Here is a 24,326-nt window from a genome sequence, read left to right on the forward strand (position 1 = left end):
GATATACAAAAAAGGAGAGTGTGTAAGACAGGCACAGTATGAGAGACTACCAACTACTAGGACTATCGGCTTGAGTTAACAGTGAAATTTGCTACATAAACGCTCTATATCGTGGGATATCTTCTTATGCTATCTTTTCTTTACTGTTTACTGAGGATATATGTAAAAATTATTTGGTTGTCTGATGAATGATTGAGATTGTTGATTGATTGTATGATTGTGTTGGTTTTTTAGTGAACCAGTGGCCAGGCCCGCCGCCCAAGGACATGGGTGGCATGGGCAAGGGTGGAGGTGGTCCCTCTGGCTGGGAGGAGCCCTCTCCCCCTGCTCAGCGACGCAACATCCCCAACTACGATGACGGCACATCGCTGTGGGGCGCACAACAGCAGCGCAACACTATGCCAGGTCAGACACCACTCTATTATCTACCTCAACTGTCTAAGCTATCCAGCACCACTCTATTATCTAGCTCCGCTTTCTAAGCTACCATCTGTCCACGTGTTACAGCTTTCCTATTAAGCCCCGCACATACACACACACACACACACACACACACACACACACACACACACACACACACACACACACATCGATTTTTGTTCGTATGGTATTTTGCCGTTCATATAAATTTTTTTAGATGTAACAGATGATGTTTGTCAAGTTCCGTTTAATCTAATAGAATTCATAAGGACGGCAAAATATCTTACGAACAAAAATCGATGTGTGAGTACGGGGCTTTAGGGTTCGATCTCATTGATGCGTTTAGTGCAAGCTTGGTTATGCATGACCAAGCGTGCAGATGAGAAACAAAATCCGGAAAGAGCAAGCTGCTCTATCGACTTGGCAAGACCATCGACTTGGCAATATTGTAGACTAGGCATTAACTTGGTGTCCTTGTATAATACCAAATTATATATTGTAATAATAATTTGGCTTCGCTTGAGGACTACAGTAAATGAAAACACATTCTGAAAGCAAAGGAAGTTGTTTGTTTTCTTTGTTGAATGGGTTTGCTACAGACATGCTTCATGATTATAACTTTCGTCATTAGATTTGGATATATTTACTTGTATAATGTTATGTCATATAAGTCAGTAGCTAACATTCTATCATCTTTCTCAGTAGTATTAGATGTGAATTATATGTCTTTCTAAGTCAAAGTGAGTTATCATAATTAGAACTAATTATTTTTAGCATTTTCTGGATTTGCTTTGAACCAAGCTATCAGTTTCTATATTGTGAATAAACTCCGGAATGCAAATTATTTGTTTCAAGGCAATCATTATTATTAATTATTATAAGTTCGTAGGCGGAATGAATGATATGATAATTTATGGATCATTTGTGGTGGTTTTTAGGACAAAACAAAGTGTCGCACTGGAAAGAGATGCCTTCGCCGGCATCGATGGTGGGAGGCCGTGGAGGCGGCATGGGAGGCGGTCAGATGGGCCCCGGGGGCGGCGCCATGCCTGTGGGGCGTATGCCTACCAAGGACGGCCCGCTGTGGGGCGGTGGAGGCGGCAGTCGAAACGGAGCCTGGGACGGAGGTAATTTTAAAATTTTTGATTTGTCCTAGTCAGGTGATACTACTACATTTTATCTACGACCGTGTTTTAATTTAAACATCAGAACATCAAATTAATTCCATAAGAGTCGTATTTTCCATAAGAACGAAGCTCACAGTATATTGTGGGTGAAGCGCTATTTTTGACAATTCCCCAGAAACCGACTGTGGCTAAGATTAAACCAAACTCAACTAAACCAAAATATAAAGCGTTTTTCAGACGTGGCGGCAGGGCAAGAAGCTATCCGATTGGCTGATTGGGTTGGAGTTCGGGAATCAGCTGATTATCAGCCAATCAGAGCTGCTGCCGCCCTGCCGACTCACCTGGAAGCGAGTGAAGAAACGCGTCGTATATCTTGGCTCATCTAATGTGAACATTATGAAACGACTTGAATTTGAATTATTCAGGCTGGATTTCACCATATTCACGCTAACGCTTCGTTTAGTAATCTCCAGTTAACACTAACTGGTGATTTTTTTAACCACAGTTCGAGAAATTTGATTTCTCCAGCGAAATATGTCAGATAACGCTGCGTTACTGGACGAGAGATAAGAGTAGATCAAAGTGGCAGTAAGCTGCCATTACAATGGGCGAATAGTGTGTAAAAAAATGAATAACCTGGTAATCATCAATGTTTGGGAAGAACGTCAATGATTGATAATGTTTTCAAAATCGCCCAACTTGGATTCAAGTAAACTTGACTAATGTAAACGCTCCTTAATAAGAGAATAAAGGCGAACACTGAGTTATTCCTCTCCGGAATTTAGTTGGATTAACTTTCTAAGATTTTACTAATTTACGAATGTATGATTTGTGGTTTCAGGACACGAAGTTGTTGGTGGTGGACCTTGGGGACGACGGCAAGCAGCAGGTGGGGCCCGGTGGGCAGTGGGGCGGAGGAGGTGAGGTGGGTGGCTGGAAGGGTGGTGGCCCCAAGCAGATGCAGGGCAACCCGAGTGCCTCGTGGGGCGCAGATGGTGGGGCCCCCTCTCGGCGACGGCCCCTTGCCCCTGGATCCGTCCAGCTGGGCGCATCAACCTAAGCAGGTCAGTAAGATAGGGAGGCATTGTTGGCACAAGTGGGTGTGTGATTCTTGTCAATAAAGAACAATATTAATTTAGTATATTATTGTTTATCAAAGAGGAAATATACCATAAGAAGATACCCCAGGCTGTAGGGTGTTTTGTTACAAATTTCACTGTTTGTTCAAGCTAATTATTATTGTCGACTATTGCCGATTGCTAGGACCAAGCCACACGAGACGTCTTTTCAGTCGGCACGACAGAGAGATAGCTCTCTGATTGGCTGATTGGGTTGGCGTATGGAAAGAACTTCCTGTCCAGCCAATCTGAGAGCTTCCTGCCGACTGAATAAACGACTCGTGTGGTCTGGCCCTTACTGGGTTGGCCGGTTGAGAACGTATTAACGGCACAGTATGAGAGACTACCAGCATCACATAGCTTCACGAGAAGTAACTACTTGGACTATCGGCTTCAACTTACAGTGTAGCAATTTGGAACATTTACGCGCCTCATACCATGGGACATTTTCTTATGCTGTATATTGTCTATTATTTTATTCGCCCAGAAAATTTATTTTCTAATGATTCAATCATAGAAAAAGTTTACAATCAAAATTGTTGATATTCAATTTCAGTTGAAAATTGGTAACGGTGCTGAGTTATGAAATGAATAATGCTCTATTCAACTAATGAAATCTACATTACAATTGCATGTGAAGCACAAAAGCATTTCATAATTGAACATTCATTAAAAAAGTAAATAAACAGAATCCCATGTGTTGATAGAATATATACAAAGAATAGAGTTTTGTGCTTTGTCGAATTACAGACAAGGATAGCAAACCGGTGTTGATCAGGTGATGACTTATTATGTGGATCTCTCTATACTTTTGTTGATATTGATGCATTTTGTTTGGTGTTGCAGCCATTGAAGCCCCTGACAAAGGAGATTATATGGGCCAGCAAACAGTTTCGCATTCTGTCGGAGATGGGCTTCGAAAAGGACAAAGTGGAGACAGCTCTGCGCACTTTCAACATGAGTCTAGAGGACGCCATTGAGTACCTGAACGCGGCCAACTGCCCTCGCGGGGGCGGCGACTGGGGCCGGGGTGGAGGCGGCGGAGGCCGAGGTCACTCGCCGCCCCCGGTTGGACCGCCGCCGCCGTTTGATGCACAGCCGCCGCCTCCGCCGCAGTTTGCGGCGGCCGCTGCGTCGCAGCGCGGGGGTGGTCAGGGTGGAGGCGGTGGATTCAATCCGCCGATTCCTGGTTTCGTGCCGCCTGTGAGTTGATAATTATAATTTCTGTTATAGTTCACTAATAATTGAATATAATAAGCTATTCTGAAATAAGTTTCAATACAAGATGGTTGAAAGAAGTATTTCATTACTTATTTCTTAGGCTAGGCGCACATCAGTTAGAATAGAATAGAATTATGTTAATCCACCAATAAATACATTTCAATGTACATTAGGTGTCGTCAAGAATAAAATCGTATAAAACTAACTGAGCCAATTCATACACAACTTATAATCATCACTCAAAATAAGTATTTATTACACGACGGGCAAATTGAAGAATTCTTCTACATTATATAATGGGTTCTCTGTTAGCAGATTTTTAACTTGTGTTTTAGACAAGACAAATACATGATCAGACATGTTCAGTCACAATACTTCACATTCCTGTTTCTGACGCAACACACACGATTAGTCATTGCAATTAGACATGTCTTCATAAGCAACTATGTGAAGTATTGTGACTGAACGTGTCTGATCATGTCTTGTCTTGTCTCGACTAACTGGTGTGTGCCTAGCCTTAGGCAGGCCATTAACGGTTAGGACATGCATGATGAACATGATGTGTATACACATTTCGTCATACATTTTTCAGTTATCGCAACGAAAGGTTTCGAGGAAAATTTTGCTACCCTTAGGGGTAGAATTGTGGGATTCAGTACTTTTATGTTGTGATATCTTCGAATTAAAAGAAGAATTTACAGCAGGTCATGCAATGCAAAATTCAAAGAAATACTTTTATTTGTACCTTTGAGCATTATCAATACTATTTTAGATTACTGTGCAGTACATTTTCAAAGTCAGAGTACCCATTACCGATTTCCATTTTTTGTAAATAGATTTCTTCCTAACAATAATTTCATCACTGGTTAGTGACATTGCTATTTTTATGCCGCATCCACACTATCGCCCAATGCGAGCAAATGACAACGAGCGTGAGAGTGTGGATGGCTCCTGGTTTGCCAGGGCTCGCCTTTGTTGGCCATCGCTCCGATTTTTGTCGAGCGAAGGCGAGTGGCCAGCCGAGCATCCACAAATGGTCGTATTGCAGTGTGGATGGCATGCGTGGCCAACCTCACTAGCTTGGCGACAGTGTGGACAAGTAATAATCAGTGTGATCAAGTAATTATACCTATTCCCACAATATTTTTTTGGCCTAATTTTTTGAATTTGTATATCTTTTATTGTTAATGTAACTGTAGCATTTCGATGAAATTGTTTCTAAGACACAAGTAACATGGAAGACATGAGTGGTATTTACTTGAATAGTAGAAAATTATCGGCGTCAAGATATCAGTATCGAAACTAGAGTTTTGTGTTGATAAATTGTTGTTTAAATTTGTATGTTTGTTGTTGCAGTCACAGTTGAGGCCAAGCAATCAGCAGCCAGCCTCCAACCAACAACTGCGTATGCTAGTCCAACAGATACAGCTGGCTGTCACCGCCGGATATCTCAATCATCAGGTAATTTATCTTTTTCCTTTTCATCATACATGAAAACTTTTAGAATAACTCTCTTCTATACCCTTCTCTATTTTGTTCATTAATTAACACTTGAAGATTACAGTTCGATACATGTGTGAGAATAGAAATAAATGAAAGGGTACTTTGATTTTTCCTGAATACTTTTTTTCGGAAGAAATAGGCTAGGCCTATCCGCTGTATCCTTCAAACTTAGTCATTTTCTATATTAACGATTTACTCATAATCTGATGAGGCTAGTAATTGAAATTTAAGGTTTAAAATAGTAATAATTGAAAGTAGAGTTGCCAACAAATGTGGTTATAACGTGGCCTGTGATGTTTCAGATCCTGAACCAACCTCTGGCGCCTCAAACACTGCTGCTTCTGAACCAGTTGTTGCAGCAAATCAAGTTGCTACACCAGTTGCAACATGCCCTGCAACAAAACCCCATGGCCAAGAACAGCAACTCACTTGGCATGTCTGTGCAAATCACTAAGACCAAACAACAGATTACCAACCTGCAGGTATGCAATGCACTTGAACAGAAAAGTACTACAAATGTGTGAAACTCTTCAAGTTTATGCGGATGATGTCCACATTTCTGTGCGATGATTATCTAATGAAACGTTTATTCTTGTTTAAAATGATAAATTATATTTTATTTGTCATGAAAAAATACTTTTCAATGATAATTTGATAATGTTTCTTAATTGAGATTGAATATTCTGCAAAGTTTGCTATCCTTGTACCAGTGTTAATCAAATACTTTCATTTTAAGGCTGTGCAAAGGCTAAAAATAAACTTTCTACTCGTGATATTTTTCTAAGTTTTTCGATTTGTCTACCATCAAGCTATCAAAATGAAAAAGTTTTCTCAGGAAAACATTATTTCCCGATCACTACTTTTTGAGATATGAGCGACTGAAGATTGAATTTTTGTGACAGAACATTTCAAATTCGGTAAGATATAAAATCCATGAGATTGAGAGGATGGATCATCATGGTATTGTTGATCTAGTAAAACAAAAATTTTCTGAAAATATCAATTTTTGGAGAAGTTATTCTATTTACCAAAAATAACTCAACTAAAAGTTATTTTTGGTTATTTTTAGTAAATTGAATAACTATCTTAAAAATTGATATTTTCAGAAAATTTTTGTTTCACTAGATCAACAATACCATAGAGAATCTATCCTCTAAATCTCATGGATTTATCTCTTACCGAATTTGAAATGTTCTGTCCCAAAAATTTAAACTTTAGGCGCTCATATCTCAAAAAGTAATTATCAGAAAGAAATTGTTTTCCTGAGAAAACTTTTTCATTTTGATAGCTTGATGATATACAAATCAAAAACTTGGAAAAATATCACAAGTAAAAAGTTTATTTTTAGCCTTTGCACAGCCTTAACGTGGGCCTCACTAAAGTTTCAGTGCCTCACTATAGATCAACTGGTGGCCGACACTTGAATCCATTGGGTTTAAACAGTGTCTTAAAATGTGGGCCATAAAGTAAAGGATTGACTAGTTTAATTTGTAGTAATCTCATTGTTATCTATATTTATATTCTATACTACTTCATTTTTCATTTTATATTGTATTTTACTTTTATTTATAACATTGTAATTGTAATTATGGTTTTGGAAACATAAATATTTAATTTGATTTGATCTAACGTTATTTTCTATGTAGCATTGATAGGGAAAAGTTGCAGTAAGAAATGCGCGCTATTTTGGTTGTGAATTTGCCAGACTAGACTACTAATGTCGTGCTTTGCGTTGTTGCGTTTTACAGAACCAGATCTCAGCCCAGCAGGCGATCTACGTGAAACTACAGCAGAATCCGCAACAACAGGCTCATCAACAACAGCAGCAACAACAACAGTTGTCGCAGAACGACTTTTTTGGCGGCGCAGGCAAGGGCAATCCACACGACCCCCTGGCCGCACTCCAGTCAAACTTTGCCGATATAGCACTCAAGGTATCAACAATCAATTCAATAAAATTGCAAGCATTAAACAAAGTCCAGAACTTCATAATTCTGATATTTTTTATTGTATTATTCAATTTTATACTGTGTACTATTATTCTAATGTAATTTCTAAGTTTTTATATTTTGTTGTTATTATTATTAAGGATAAATAAACGATTTTTGATAGGTTCAGGACACACAGCGATTCGTGATAAAGAGTAGTCGTAGTTATATTTATGTCGTGACAAGTATCAGTGATACTATGTAGATATATTTATCCTCGATAATATTCATATCATAGATATCTAAATCCTTCTAAGTGTCACTCAAGCCACAAATAGCGTTTTTTCAGATGAGTCGGCAGGGCAGAAAGCTCTCCTAATTGGGTTGGCGTTCGGGAATCAGCTGATAATCAACCAATCGGAGAGCTTCCTGCCTTGAAAAACGACTCAAGCTGCTTGGCCCTTGAAGTTTGCAACGGTCTGAAACGGCCTTACAGTTTGCATGCGCGGGCTACTCATGCCACACTTCCCTTCGACAAAACATCCATCTACGATACAGAGCAAACACCAGAGCATATTGATCAGTTTTTCCAAGGTCTATAAATACAGGTCATGACACAATCCCGTGATGCATTGCAAAATCGCCATTTTATTGGGTTCTAGTTCACCAATATTTTCAAATTTATCAGTTGTTATTATTATAGATTGAACAACATTATGTGTTATTTTATTATATTGTCCAAGGATTATTGCTTGGCTTTGAATATTGTAAAATGAATTCTTCCCACAGAATAATAATATTTTGATTCCAACTAGGAACTGAATTGTTGATTTTTAGATTGGAAACTTCAAACTCTTTTTGAGGTTTGCCTTTTGTCTCAATGCCTTATGAATCATAGTTACAAGTTACAAGAATAAGAACAATTTTTAATATTAAAAAAATGGATTATTGAACCATTTATTATTTAAATTTCATTATTAAAAATGGAGAACCTGAATTTACATATTATCTGAACCACAATATCGTTTTTAAAAAGCATAATGCATGATTTTGTTATGAGCAGATTGGAATATTTCAAATGTACCGTCATAAAGACCCCACATAATGGCCGCTCCATAAGGGACACGAGTGTCATGACCTGTATTTATAGACCTTGGTTTTTCAGGCGGTTTTAGAGTCGGCACGGCATGGTGCTCTCCGATTGGCTGATCTGGTATGCGTCTGAAAAAACGCTTAATATAGTCTGGCCCCAACATTCATCGCTGTACGTGTTTTGTTCCCTTCAAGTCCACAGTCAATTGGTGTATACATTTGCTTGGCTCTCTCTGTATATTTGATATTTAAAGCATCTAGTGACCTCCTATTAAAGGGGTATAAGACCTTGTCATGTCAATTTTAAAGCTGGGTCATTTTAATTTTATTATAAAAGTGAATCCAATGATCTTGTTTGAGTTGTTGAAATGAATGCTGATTTTGCGTTTTGCTGTGCGTTAGGTGTATACATTTGCTTGGCTCTCTGTATATTTGATATTTAAAGCATCTAGTGACCTCCTATTAAAGGGGTATAAGACCTTGTCATGTCAATTTTAAAGCTGGGTCATTTTAATTTTATTATAAAAGTGAATCCAATGATCTTGAGTTGTTGAAATGAATGCTGACTTTGCGTGTTGCTGTGCGTTAGGAGTCGCAGTCACAGCAGTCGCGCCTGTCGCAGTGGAAGTTGCCATCGCTGCCGAGCGACAAGGACGACGACTTTAGCCGCGCGCCCGGATCGGTGGCCAAGTCGGGAGCGGCCGGCGGAAATTCGTCGCCTAACGCACTCAATCCGCTGCTCAGTCAGCCTGACACGTGAGTCAACCGAATTGCATTCATTCAATGCCGCATCCACATGCTGGCCCAGTCTCTGCAATGTGGCCAGAACAACCATCCACACGCTGGTCCACATTGGCCTTCATTGGGCCAACATGTAGACGCGGCATGATGATTTATAAAATTAGTAGCAAAAGCAGTAGTGACTGACGTAGGAGATTGGCTTGTCAGATCACGTTCATAGCCAGTTTCTCATGATTAAAATTTAACAGGCTTCAGTGCAAACGGGACGTTTTTGTTGATTAATAATAAATAAATGAATACAATTTTATAGTCAGCCAGCCAAAAAAGCACAAGACAAAGTCACACAAATAGAACATGAAATAGACAGTCACACATCAAGAGACACATTGTTACTATTACATGTTGCTATTTAGATTACATTTCCAAATATTACAAATGACAAAGACAATATTGCAAAATTAAGCAGCTAGTTCATACGTGCTAATAATAAGAATTATTAATGTATGCTGATTCTGCTCTGAATTATAGCCGACTGATTACTCGTTGCCATCGCTCAAACTACTTAGTTTTGCTGGTAACGCCAATGATATTATAATAGATTTTTAAATGGAAAATATTGTAATTTTAAGTTTTTGTAATGTATTGTATATGAAAATTTTTATATTTTTCACATTTGTAAAGTTTGTTTAATGATTTTGGCACTAAATATTTCTTTCTTTCTTCTTCTTTCTTTCTCGTAAAATTCACTTAATTTATAAAAAGGATTGTTTGCCAGCCAATCGTGCACCTTCAATTTGAACAGTTTTAGGGGTGTTCGCAGTGTTTGTTGGAGGTGTAGCGGTAACTTATTATACACCTTTTGCCCAACTGCTTCAAAACTGTTTGAAGATTTAGACAATCTTTGGTATTGAATAGATCTGTCTATTTGTTTCTGGTATTAACAGAGTGAACAGTATTTCTTAATTGATAACGATGCAGATTCTCCTTAGTGAATAACAAAACAGAATATATGTACTGATTTATTACTGTCAGAATTTTATTATTTATGAATAAAGGCCTACAGTGTTCTAAATAAGGTGATTCCGTGATTATTTGCAAGACTTTTTTGTAGCATGAGAATATCGTTAATGTGCGCTGAATTTCCCCATAGAAGAATACCATAAGACATGAGACTGTGAAAGAAAGAAAAGTATGCTGTCCTTGAATATATTTTTGGTACTGTATTAGCAAGGCTTCTCAGCAGATTGATCACTCTACACAGCTTAGTGCTTACATATTTGACATAAGGCTCCCAAGTGAGTTTTGGATCTAAATGAACACCTAGAAATTTTATACTAGATGAGTATTTTAATTTTGAGTGCTTTTGAACTATATTATTATTATTAGTGTATGGCTTTTAATGGTGGGGAGACTCAAGGGTAGTTGCACCTTGCCGTAGTCCGTAGTCCAAAGTTCCCTAATGGGAACCGGACACTAAGGTTATTGTGAGCACAATACTTTTCACTTTAAATTTTCACTTGTCACTTCGAAAGTTATTTTTGATGTTAAAAAGTCCAAACATAAAGTCCATACAAAACTATTATAGTCCAAAAAAGTCCATACGAAACCGATGTTGAACGATTTTTATTTGTTGTGTTTGCAGTACATGGTCGGTAGGCCGTAGCAGTGACACCGGGTGGCCGGACAGCAGTAGTAACCACCACGACGGGGGCGGCGACAAGGACTGGCCTGGGGCGGTGACGGGGGTGGGCAGCAGCCAATCAGCGGCCGCCTCCTTCACCGACCTGGTGCCCGAATTTGAGCCGGGCAAGCCGTGGAAGGGCAACCAGATGAAGTCCATTGAAGACGATCCCACCATCACACCCGGATCGCTGCAGCAGGCTAGTGCTGTGCTCACGCCCAAGGTCAGTGCATCAACATTTCAGTTGATCATAAGGTTCTCTTCACACTTAGCTACGCTACGCTCAAATACGTCCTGTCTCCCAATGTTGAATCCAAGCTAAGAATCTGTCCCGTTCACATTCGTGACTTTAATACATTGGGAGATATGACGTATTTCAGCGTAGTTCAGGCCCGGTTTCCGTGCTCGGGTTTTAGGTAAGTTCTAGACTTTGAACAGCTGGAGTAAGAAAATTGACTTTCCAAAAAAGGGCGTAGTCACAGTAAATAGATGAAGCAAAATAAATCTTACTGTATTTTCTCATTATTATAATTGGAAATAGTTATTTGTGCAACTAGTGCGCAAAGTGACAGTTTGCTGCACTGAAAGAAACGTTTACGCCCGAGCCGTAGGCGAGGGCGGAATGGTTTCTTGAGTGCAGCAATCGAACTTTGCGCACGTATTTCACATTAAATTTTTCCTACAGTTACCATTGAATATGAAAGGTGGGTAATTATGGGTAAAATTCTCTGAAATCCATCAAATGTTTTTCTGTATAATTTTATTATTAATAAAAACCTTAATTTTTTTAAAATTGAACAATAATAATTGAATTATAATGATTAGTAATTCAATTGAAAATTTATGTGACTGCTTGAAGGGGGTTTATCTAATGTAAGCATTGAAATGACTATAATCAAGGCACATAATGACAAGGCAACGCTGTTCTCCACTGCCATTCATTATAACGTGGGCCTCACTATGAGTGCAGTTACCAACTTAATTTTGATTTTGCTGCACTGGTGCTCCATTAACGTACTAACTATTTTGCGTTGTCATGCTGCAAATCTGGAGTACGCAAAGTACTCACTTTGCGCACTAGTGCGGAAAAGTGATTCTTTGCGGCCTGCAATCAGTGCAGAAATGGTCACTTTTCAAGGTATCTGTAGGAAAACGTTTTTTCTTGACACAATGAAACTTTCCTAAATGATTTAAAATAGCTTAAACTTTACACTTTTTCCTCTTTATTTTATTTTGTGTTCAATTTTCTAGTTTTTTCGAATTTAATTTAAATCTAGACTTTGACTACGACTACGTCCCGTTTCGGAAAGCCAATTTTCTGACTCCAGCTGTTTGAAGTCTAGAACTTAGCTGAATCCCGAGCTCGGAAACCGGGCCTTAGTGTAGCTATGTGTGAAGAGAACCTTAAAATAGTGAAGAGCTTTTGTACTCTTCATAATTACAATATTTCTTTAAGATATCAGTATTGTGATCTATCGGTTGCTGCCTCTGCTTTTTGAATTGTTGATGCGATGTTGGAGATTAATTTCACGGAGTTTCGATAAGGTTATTTTCAGGGACATTGGCTAAATGTATTTGTTTTTACAGGGTAATTCAGTGGTGACCTCGGTGGCGGACGACATGTTTGGCCGCGGAGGCGGTGGAGGCGGCAAGGTGTCGCCACCCCCGGGGCCAATGACCGCTGACATGCCACCTATTCCATCGCTCTCTCTCTCCTCCTCCACGTGGAGTTTCCAGCCTACCTCGCAGTCCTCCTTCAACAGGTTGGTGATACATTCATTATTTATTCAAGGAATTAGTGAATTGATTATGTAACCTGATTTTCATGACAGAGGAAAGCGGTTGAAGTGGGAAACAGTTACCTCTTGTTACAGAAATACATTTCATGTTATGTGGCGTCTGCATGGTGAAGAGGTCGTGGTAGACGTAAACCTCTTCCATAACACTGAATGTATTTGTGTTACCTTTACTCCGCTTCGAACTCTTCACTACCTCTATCTCTTCACTATGTTTGCTTATCCTAAGGCTCAACTCAGACTACCTCGACTCAAATCGTACGACTCCAGTCTCTCGACCTTACGACTTTCTTGCTCATTGTCACTACTTCAGTCCCATGCTACTCTCCATTTTCTAACCATACTTATTAAAAATATAAAATCTAATTCGTCACTACTTAGCATGTAACAATTTTATAATAATTATTATGAATATATTATCTAATTCGTATTATTGTCTTATCTAAAATGATAAAACATCACTTTCATAAACCATAACCTCACTTTCATTAAAAATGCACGGTACTACGCAACTCAAGTCGAGGCTCGAACAACATGTGGAGTCGACGCTCGACTCAGTCTCACAGTCGTAAGGTCGCGGAGACTAGAATCATAGAGAAACAATAGCATAAGTAGATATCCCATGGTATAGGGCGTTTATGTCGCAACTTTTACTGTTATCTCAAGCCGATTACTGTTGATTATTGTCGAATTTTACTGTTTTGTTGGGGTGAGAGTGTATGAACGGCACAATATGCGAGACTACCAGTGTCACACAGCTTCACGGGAAGAATTACATGAACTATCGGCTTGAGATAACAGTGAAAGTTGCGACATAAACGCCCTATACCATGGGATATCTACTTATGCTATTGTTTCTCTATGCTAGAATCGACTGGTCTGAGTGTCAGCATTTGAAAACACACATGCTGCGTCGAGGAGAGACTAGAGTCGCAGTCTCTTCATGACCTGAGTCGCGTAACCACAGTATACATACAGTACGGAAACTTGGCTAGTACCCTGACGCTAAAATCCGCCATCTTGTTAGGAAGCGCCGCCTTGTAATAGTATTGATGGTAGGTTTGGATCACTCTAATGATCCGGATCAATTGATCTGGTTCACTGCTACGAGCCAATCAGAAGACCAGGATTGGAACTTCCCAAGGTCACGTGACGTTTAGTATTGGCGTCATGTAAAGAGCATTGGTTAGATAGGCGATTGAAGTTTCCATTCTGTATATTCTGTGGCGTAACTGTGAGTTCAGCCTAAGACAACTTATGAGACAGGTCGAGATACTCAGCTTTTATAGATTGTTTTTTTTAAACTATTAAGGTGGAATTACTTAGCGACGGCCACAGCCACTGATTTTACATTGATTTTCACTTGGCTATAGCTACAATCCAATGTATAGTAGCATTTACAATATAGGCATTGACATGATCATGTATGTTCATTTTTAAAGCTTCCCCGAGACTAATTTATTAGAGTATAGGAATTGTCAAAAATTCATCTCATCGAATCACCCTCGCACTCTATTACCCCGTGCACAAGCATAAAAGCCCATGTGGGCAACATTATGAATGTTCTTCTAATGCAATCAATTTTGATATGAAGTCAATTTTGCTCTGCATCGGATACTAAGGTGTATTGTTTGGTTTTGCAGTCCATTGTCGAAGATGAGTATGTCCGGAGGCGGTGTAGGCATGAAGACCAGCAGTCAGGGAGTTGGCTGGGGCGGCGGAGACCCTCACGGAGGCGGCGCCGACATGTGGAAGAGTAGACAGGGAGGCGGTGGAGGTGGACCGCCCCCGGGCCTGAGCAAGACACTGCCTCCGACTGCAGCGCCCTCCAACGGTTGGGGCTCGCTCAGCGGACGATGGGGTCCCCCTCAACACACCACTTGGGGCCAACCGCCACCTGCGCATGCTCTCTGGCTTCTGCTTAAGAATCTCACGCCGCAGGTATTTTTCTGCAACTTGTTCTCTATTGAAAGTAAATTTAAAATAGATTTCTTAAAGGCCAGGTTTCGAGGACGCTTGTTAAATCTAATTGATAATTAAATCGATAAGTTTGATAGTCTATTAGATTTGATAATTTCCTTAGAAACCCTACTAAAATGAGATGAATTATACAATAAATCTAAACAGTTACTTGCTTTCACTTTTGTCTATATCTTTTATTTCTCTAGAAATTCTCTTGCCTCTTATTACTCTATCAAAATTCAAATCAATTCCTCAAAATAAAAACAGATTAATTTTTCTATATATCTCAACAGTTACTACGTTTCACTCTACTATTTCTAGTTCTACCTCCTAAAGTCTACTCTACCACAGAATACATACAGAATGGAAAGTATCAATCTAACCAATTGATTTTACTATATATCTCAACAGTTACTACGTTTCACTCTACTATTTCTAGTTCTACCTCCTAAAGTCTACTCTACCACAGAATACATACAGAATGGAAAGTATCAATCTAACCAATGCATTTTACATGACGCCAAGACTTGAGTGCACCAAGACCACTTCACGTGATTGCGCCATCTTGTTATAAATTAGAATTACCGCAACTATTATAATGCTAGACTTTCTTTTAAGATGGCAGTTTTTTGGCTTCAGGATACTAACTGACTTTCCATTCTGTATGTCTTCTGCAATCTAACTACCTATTTTTTTCTTCAGAGTACTCCGTTCTCTCTTCCCGTACTTGAGTATCTGTATGAAGTTGGATTGTCATACATCAGTATAAGTGAGAATATAATTTTCATGAGTTCTGAATGGACTGTTCACACTCAGCGAGTATGAAGAGTCCCATTGGAACTTATGGGAATAATATTCTTACTGTACCGGCCACTTTCACGGACACTGATATGTGGGAATTCATCTTGACTCTACCGTACGTTTCAAAAATGATTTTGTAATAATAATTAATTGATTGATTTCAGATTGACGGCTCGACACTGAAGACTTTGTGCGTGCAGCATGGTCCACTGCAGAGCTTCCACATGTACTTGCCTCACGGAATAGCCTTTGCCAAGTATAGCACAAGAGAGGAGGCCACCAAGGTATTAGCTCAAATTAGATATCACTGTTATTATATATTTGATCGCTTAGTGATGATACTCTTCAGTGAGCATAACTTCGGGTACATAATTTGGATACATGGATAGAAGAACAGGGGAAAATAAGAAGTACAGTGCTAAGAGCAAAATGGCTCACTAGACTTGCGGGAAGGTCCCAGCTGGTGACTCACTAGACTTGCGGGAAGGTCCCACCTGGTGACTCACTAGACTTGTGGGAGGGTCCCACCTGGCGACTCACTAGACTTGCGGGAAGGTCCCACCTGGTGACTCACTAGACTTGCGGGAAGGTCCCACCTGGTCTGAATACCATAAAGTTCATTTAATCCGTTGATGGCCCCTAGGACTAGTATCCTTCAGTCGGAACCGACAATATTGTTTTGTGCATAAGCCTGTTATGCCTTCTCACTTGAGTGTAATAATTCTATATAACTGAATAAATAAATATTGTTATCGACAAATTGTTGGCACGGTTGTCGATGGTGTTTATCGGATAACCCGGTTGTAATCATCTGGTTTATAACTTTTGGTTATAAGAGTGTCTTAACGATTCTCATATTAAAATACAGACTAACGGCCAGAACACATTTAGCTTTTCCTCTAGCATTTGTTGAGACGTTTTTCAGGCGCCAATCAGAGAGCGTCCCTCCCTGCCATCTCTAAAAACGCCATCTGAAATCGCTTGGAAAAACGCTGAATATGGTGCGGCCCTAATGCAGGTTTCTACTCGACGATCGGTCTCTCAGGCTGTCTAGTTTAGTGTTTGCCAATGTTTTATGTTTGAAAGTTATAATCAGTAAATATCCAATAGGTACCGCAACCCAATGAACATGAAATTTAAGTATGTCGACAAGTTTCTCGAAAATTCCAAGCTTTACCACCGTAAATTGATGTTATCCTCCAGTGTCGGGAGAAGCAACACGTTTTTAACGGAGTCGTGTATAATTTTTCTAGTACAATGATAGTTTTTTTGTGCAACTGCGTTATTGAATCATAGAATAGAATTATTACTTTATTCTTGGATTATAGAATAAATTATTGCTTTATTCTTGAATTATAGAATAAAACTATTGCTTTATTCTTGAGGTATGACATATTTGTTAATTATTGGGTGTGTTGTTTAGGCGCAAAACGCATTGAACAACTGCGTGCTGGGTAATACGACAATATTTGCGGACGTGCAGCCGGAACGTGAGATTGTGGCGTTGCTGAATCAGCTGGGCAACAGTGGGGGCGGCGGAGGCGGCAACAGCCAGGCGGGGGCGGCGGCCGGAGACGGCAATTCTCCGTGGTCGTCCTCAAGGCAGCCGCAGCCCAAACAGGTTGGTGATTAACGTTGACTCTTATGGCAGTGTTCACACATAAGGAACCAGTGATTAGCATTGGGTACGTTCTGGGAACACAGTAAGTTGTAAATTGTTCCATGTCTCGTGACTGGTGCAAAACTACTTGTTTCCATGGAACGCCACTTCAAAATCTTTCGTTCAAGCTTTTAGCGCGCACTTTTGGAGTAAATTTCCACGAAAGAGTATCGTCATAGAGAAACAATAGCATAAGTAGATATCCCATGGTATAGGGCATTTATGTCGCAATTTTCAATGTTAATTCAAGCCGATAGTCCACGTAGTTCTTTGCCGTGAAGCTGTGTGACGCTGGTTGTCTATCATATTGTGCCGTTCTTACACTCTCACCCGGCCAAAACAGTAAAAATCGACAGTAATCGGCTTGAGTTAACAGTAAAAGTTGCGACATAAACGCCCTATACCATGGGATATCTACGTACACTATTGTTTCTCTATGATATCTTTCACTAGCTGCGTAAATGAACAAAGGTTGCTGTACAACTAGAGAAGTGTGCACGTCTTCTTCTTCATCACTCTCAATTATTTTTGTAAAGAAGAAATCATTCATTGAACATTATTTTAATTATGTATTCTATGGTAGACCAACAAGCTATCTGCGCTTGCGCAGACGGTTTCATCCTATCGACCAATGAAAGCTCCTCGATATGGTGGATTGTAAATGCAGGATTTATTCACCGGTAATTGGATTTTGGAACATTTACTGTCAAAATGGTTCTCATGGGTCGCGGAACTTTTTAACGGTAAATTGTGATTGGATTTGAAACAATCCACCTGGATCAATTTACCATGGAACGTACACAATATTATTCATCCATCGATTCGATGAAAAAAATTATTCATTGGAAATCATTGATTTTAATGGATATTTTTGAATTGGAAATTGTGTTATGAAAGTGAAGACCCATACTTCACTTGCATGTGTTATTCAATTTAAATTCGGGAGAGGAATAGCTCAAGGTTCTCTCTCAAATATTTAAATAGCAATATGACGTTTGAGAAAATTAATAAATTGTTACTGTCGTAGTTTTGTCTTATTGAAAAACATATTTTCATAACCGATCAATCCGTATTTAGACAGTTTTTAATATTAGAAGTGATTGCAATTTTCCTGTTTTTTTCAAATAGGTTTAATATAAATAAAAATATTAATCTGAGTACCCTTGAAAATTATTTTGTCCATAAGGGTAGTCAGATTAATATCAAAATCAAATCAAATTTATTTATTTACCAATTCACTACAAATTCACAAAATAACACTTATCAACTAATATACATTGGTGTGGCTGGAAAAAGAAGCCTTGAGCTCCAGCCACGAGTTCGAAAATATTCTTTAAATTATTTGTACATTTGCCGTGATAATATTCTAAAATAGGCTACAAACTAAAAGATAGTAAACCAAAAACCAAAGATATGTATAAATAAAAACAAAAATCAATTCTTGAATCAAAAATCAACAAGCCCAATAATAGAAATAGGTAGGCTAATATAGAAATTATAATAATAATAATATAATAATAATAACAATAAAAAAAAAAAAAATTCTTCTTTCAGGTAATCAAAAAAAAAAAAAAAACCAGTTTAAATTGAGCGTGTTAAAAACAAGTTATAATTATAGTAATTTAGTTTTCGATTTTAAAAAAGTAATTCTCTTTTACCCAGGATCTTATTTTATTTAATTTATTACTTGTAACTTTATCCCTAATGAAATCGTCTGGTATTCTATTTATTAGCTTATCGCTCTGGAACTTGAATTGATGATTGCTGGTTGTCAATGCAGTGAAATTTATACTGTAAGCACTTACACTTGCTGGTCTTAAATTGTAAGTGACATTGCGTTGAGTAAATAGATGTGTATTTTTATTTATGAATATAATTAAGTTTGTTATGTACGTTTGGCGAAGCGTTGGTAAGTTTATCTCATCAAATATTAGTCTGCTAGGATAGCGTCTTGGTCTTCCTAGCGCAGCCCTGATGATATGCTTTTGAATAGTAAAAAGTTTATTGAAATGGGTGTCAAAGGCTGCTCCCCATACTTCTATATTGTAGTGGAAGATTGAGTGAGCATATGCATTGTAAATTGTTCTGAGAATGTTCAAGTCTTTCAATTGATTAATTTTGTAAAATATTGTAATCAAGTATTTTAATTTATAACAAGATTTTGGATGTGAATGTCCCATTTAATATGCTGATCAATCGTAATTCCTAAATATTTCATTGACTTAACTCTTTCTATAGTTGAACAAGTACAGTTGGGAGTGTCGCAGTTATGATTATGTATTATTAGTTTTAAATGTTCTGAAGGTTGACCGCTTCTATTAGGCGAAAAAGTTATATATTTAGTTTTTATTGTATTTAATGTTAGAATATGACTTTTTAACCACGACTTGACCACTGAGAGACCGCGATTTGCACAGTTGAATGTTTCATCCCAAGTTGAGCCAGAAAAGATTAAAGCAGTGTCATCGGCAAAAGATAGAGCAATACCATTCGGAATGCGTAGTTTCAATAAATCATTCACATAAATCAAAAACATAAGAGGCGATAGTACAGTGCCTTGTGGCAGACCATAATCTTTAATAATCTGGATATCAGTTTCCAAAATTTGGGTTCGATCCTTCAAATAGCTTGCGAATAGTTTTTTCGCTATCCCCCTTATTCCACTATTTTCCAACTTGTTTAACAAGATAGAATGTGGTATTGTATCGAACGCCTTCGCTAAGTCACAGAATACAGCAAGTGTTTTTTTATTACTATTGAAATTTTTGTCGATTATACTTGTCAAATGTAACACAGCATCCTTGGTAGATTTACCTTTTTGGAATCCATACTGGTTGCCCTCAATAAATTTATTTTTTTCAAGAAAATTCAACAGTTTTGCTTTTATAATTTTTTCCATGATTTTAGACAAGTTGCTGAGTAGACTAATAGGTCTATAATTTTGTGGATCATCAAGTTTATTGGATTTAGGAATCGGTTTTATTAAGGCTACTTTAAATTTTCTGGGAAAATATCCTAGTAGAAAGCATCTATTAACTATGAATTCAAGAGGACAAACAATATAGTTTGAAATTTTCTTTAGACATATGCTACTTATGCCATCCGCACCTGGAGAAGAGTTTGGTTTTAGCTCATGAATGTATTTATTTATTTCTGTAACGTTGGTTGGGCTTAGAAAAAAGCTATGTAAGGTTCTAGGTGAGATTGTTTCGGGAATTTCAATTATATTATTTTGAATTAGGTTTTTAGCATATTTCTGGCCTACTGTTGCAAAATGTTTATTTAGTACGACAGCTTCAATTCTAGCTTCAAATTCTTTAGTTTTGGTTTTGGTAATTTCTTTTATGCAATCCCAAGTTTTCTTAATATTACCTTTATAATTGAGAAACTTTTGATTATTGCTTTTGATATTGCTTTTTTGATCAAAATGTTCAGAGTGTTTCTATATCGCTTATATTCCTCCTTCAATCTAATATTAAATGGTTCTTTAGTCAGTTTCCTATGCATCTTGTCTCGCTTTCTTATAGAATTAATAATGCCCTGACTTATCCATGGCTTCAGTGGTTTTCTTTTATGAGGTATCTTAAAAGATCGTGAGCTAAGTTTAATGTGGTCCGTGAGTGTATTTATAAAAGCATCCACTAACTCATCAATGTCTTCAGTATTGCTATTAATATCTTATCCCATCTTTCTTCTTCTAAGCTACGACATAATTTTTCATAATCAATTTTGACTATATCATTAGTCGATGAAATACTCTTAGTTTTTTGTTATTCTGATTTAAATGGATGGTTGTGCAAAAATGATCAGTAATATTTGATTCGATTACAGTTGCTAATATGTTTTCAGGATTTATATTCTTATCTTTGAAATATATGATCAATACATGTCTTAGTATTATTTTGAATTCTTGTTGGTATATTTATGTAGGATTTGAATCCATTTAAATGAACAGCACTCAAGTATTCGTTCGTTAGATTGCAATTTTCTAATAGGTTCAAATTCATGTCTCCTAGCACCAAAATGTATTTCCATTATTAGTATTTTGCAAAAGAGAGTCGAAACTGTTTATGAAATCAACAATATTAAGTGAAGGTGAGCGATAGACAGACAACAGCGTATACTTCTTATCTAGAAATGTGAATGTAATTGCAATCGAGTTAGCTTTATCTATTTCTAAATCAATCAGTTCGAAGTCTATGATGCTATTGTCAATAAACAAGCAGATACCATCGCTTCTTGAATATTTGGATTTTTTATATATAGTTCGGTATCCATCCATAATAAAATTACATTGAGAGTCCTCAGTTATCCATGTTTCTGATAAAATTATCACATGAAATTTTGTTTCACACTGGTTCAGGTAACATATAAATTGATCAAAATTTTTATTAACACTCCTTATGTTCATATGCAATAAGTTGAGTAAACTCTCTGTATTACTATTTAAATAGTTATCCGGCTTGAAGTTAGCAATATCTTGAACCTCCAGCGTATCATAGATACCAACATCAACTGTATCACCTACTTCAAAAGGCATTGGATTGGGTAGAAAAATAAAATAACAACTTCGTTACTCATGAAAAATTCGGCTAGCCACCTACTGCACACGATAAGATAAAGATTTATATTAATGTATTTCTATTTATCCAAATATATTTCTATTTATATTAAAAGTAGCCCTAAAGAAAGAAGACAATAAAATAGGTGTTTATAGTCTAATTTGTATGTATGTTTGGATTAGGTGGTGGATACATGGGGAAGCGGAAGCCAGCTTTGGGGAGGTGGAGGCGGAGGCGGCACGTCCTCCTCGCTGTGGGGGGCGGCCCTCGACTCTGACCGCTCCACTCCTTCCACAGCCTCCCTCAACTCATTCTTGCCCCCCGACCTCCTGGGCGGCGAGTCTATGTGAATACCATCGGAGGCAGCTGATAAGTCGTCATCTTATTATTGACATTATGTTTAACTTTATGATTTCGTCGGTCAGTCTATGCCACTAGTAAGGGCTGCACCAATATCCAATATTTTCGTTGAACGTAGCCTTGGTCATCTTGTAAAGTTTTTCTTGAACGTAACCTTGAAAGTGTTGAAGGACTCTGATTTGTTAGCTCAAGATGCTGATCTTCATTAGTAAATCTTAACTCTGATGTATGATTGATTATCATGAAAAGTTTATCATCATCATGATATGTCTGCTTGAAAAATTGGAGAAGTAGAAAATAACTTTATAAAGTAGCTTCTTCATAAAGTAACCGTTTCTTAAAGTAACCGTTTCTTAAAGTAACCTTTTCATAAAGTAACCTTTTCATAAAATAACCGTTTCATAAAGTAACTTGTTCAAAAAAGTAGAACAGGTCAAATTGCGATTCAAGTTCGATGATATCTGACAAAGTTTAAGTTTTCATAAAGTAACCTTTTCATAAAATAACCGTTTCATAAAGTAACTTGTTCAAAAAAGTAGAACAGGTCAAATTGCGATTCAAGTTCGATAATATCTTACAAAGTTTAAGTCTATTTATCGTGTTGACAATGTGTGATTGATTTTAGTTGAGTCTATATTTCAGTATTAGATTTAGACACGACGAAGGTTTCTCGTTCATTCCGTTGACATTGTTTGAGTTTGACCAATTTTAGTTGTGTCTCGAATTGAAATCGTGATTTGATTTGAGGTTAGTTTTTGTTGTGAGCTCTTTACTAGTGGCATAGATGTTTCAACCTTCCCCTACCCTTACCCCTACCCCTACCACCTATCCGTCGTCAGTGTTCTTGTGTATTATTTTTAAATATTATTCCTGATCTCATTATTAATGTAATTAACAGTAAGTTGGCGGTGTGAGCCCGTGAGCTGTGCACCCGCTCTTTTAAACTGTAGTCCGATTTTTAGTGGGAATGCGAGTGAGAGGGTAGTGTTGGGTGTTTTCTATCTCTCTCTCTCTCTTGCTATTCACCCAGTATTTGCCTCTCACTCGCGCCCCTCCCCCCTCCCAACCATTATCATCTTCCACTGATTTATTTTATTTGTGTGAACGGTACACTGAAATTGTCCAGTGTATTTAGTAGTAGAATGAATATTGACAATTCATTCGAATATTATATTATACTGATTACCTTTCTCGCTTTTAAAGTGATGGAATTTCAAATTTTATTTTGCCATTATTTATTAGAATATTATGATTATTGTACTATTATAATTATTATTATTATTACTATTACTTTGAAGGAACTCGCCCAAAAAAATGAAAAAGTATATTGAAAAAAAATGTAGAAAAATGGGTTCCTAAACCAACAAAGCTACAATCAGACTGTTTGTCAAAAGTATTTGAAAATTTAAACATATAAATTTATTTAATAATTATATTTAAGTAAAGAAATATTTTATATTTATATACTATACATGTATGTAGATTGATTGATGAGAACGATGACGAAATTCAATATATATATCTTGAAAGAAAATATATATATTATTCAGAATAATGTCAAATTGTCATTTAATAGTAAAGAATATTATACAGTTCATTTATTATAATTATCAACTTGATATTGTCTATTATAAAGTAGAGCATCGATTCTTGAGTTAGTGTGTGTGTGTGTGGATGTGAGTGAGTGTGGGTGAATGTTTGTATTTATATTTGAAAATCAACTTCTACAATGACGTGTGTTCATAATTGCAAATACATACAATAGATGGATTGCTAAATGTATTCACTGAAATAGGCTGATAATTAATAATAATAATAATAATTGATAATTGAAACTAGTTGTAGGTGTGGCTCGATGCACACTCCATGTCAGATAGAAACGTGTCGTTGATAATATAATATTGATAGTATAATTATTATTACAATGATGAAGGGGAATAACTTTTCTTTCGTTGAGTAGTAAAACTTGTGCTGTGAATTGTGTGTGGCTTTTATAGGTGTTTGTCATTTTTATTTAAGACCAAATTTTTATTGTAAAGCTACTGATACCTCCAACTATATAATTATTACGATGAAGTTGCACAAGATTCAACGCGATAATGTATAGCTATAATATATTTTTGCTCCTGGTGTGCGAGTGTGTAACCGTTATTGATGAGAGTAACAGTTACCGGGAACTGTGACAGACTTGTTGATGCAGCTCTGTTGATCTGAAATCTTTGGTGAAACCATTTTGAAGTGCAAGTGATTAGTTAGGGTGGGGGTGGTCAACCTCCCTTCCTCTCTGTCTAATCTGCCCCTCCTGCTGTTGAATTGAATTATCAAAAGTCTTCCCAAATGAAATTCTAGCGAAG

General features: G+C 37.4%; 1 protein-coding gene across 1 annotated transcript in view; it reads left to right on the forward strand.

The window, feature by feature from the left end:
• LOC111059685 (protein Gawky) overlaps nt 1–24,076 on the forward strand; it is a 36,845-nt gene extending 12,769 nt beyond the window's left edge. Inside the window, exons 8-22 of the mRNA XM_039435047.1 lie at nt 235–405; nt 1,359–1,547; nt 1,785–1,797; nt 2,389–2,611; nt 3,512–3,868; nt 5,243–5,347; nt 5,692–5,871; nt 7,138–7,323; nt 8,999–9,165; nt 10,793–11,054; nt 12,419–12,594; nt 14,271–14,568; nt 15,555–15,674; nt 16,814–17,011; nt 21,795–24,076. Of these exons, the coding sequence (XP_039290981.1) occupies nt 235–405; nt 1,359–1,547; nt 1,785–1,797; nt 2,389–2,611; nt 3,512–3,868; nt 5,243–5,347; nt 5,692–5,871; nt 7,138–7,323; nt 8,999–9,165; nt 10,793–11,054; nt 12,419–12,594; nt 14,271–14,568; nt 15,555–15,674; nt 16,814–17,011; nt 21,795–21,962 (2,813 nt within the window). The 3' untranslated portion in view covers nt 21,963–24,076. The remainder of the gene's footprint in view (nt 1–234; nt 406–1,358; nt 1,548–1,784; nt 1,798–2,388; nt 2,612–3,511; nt 3,869–5,242; nt 5,348–5,691; nt 5,872–7,137; nt 7,324–8,998; nt 9,166–10,792; nt 11,055–12,418; nt 12,595–14,270; nt 14,569–15,554; nt 15,675–16,813; nt 17,012–21,794) is intronic.
• The last annotated feature ends 250 nt before the right edge of the window (nt 24,077–24,326 follow it).

The sequence above is a fragment of the Nilaparvata lugens genome, chromosome 8 (assembly GCF_014356525.2).
Source record: "Nilaparvata lugens isolate BPH chromosome 8, ASM1435652v1, whole genome shotgun sequence".
Classification (NCBI taxonomy): domain Eukaryota; kingdom Metazoa; phylum Arthropoda; class Insecta; order Hemiptera; family Delphacidae; genus Nilaparvata; species Nilaparvata lugens.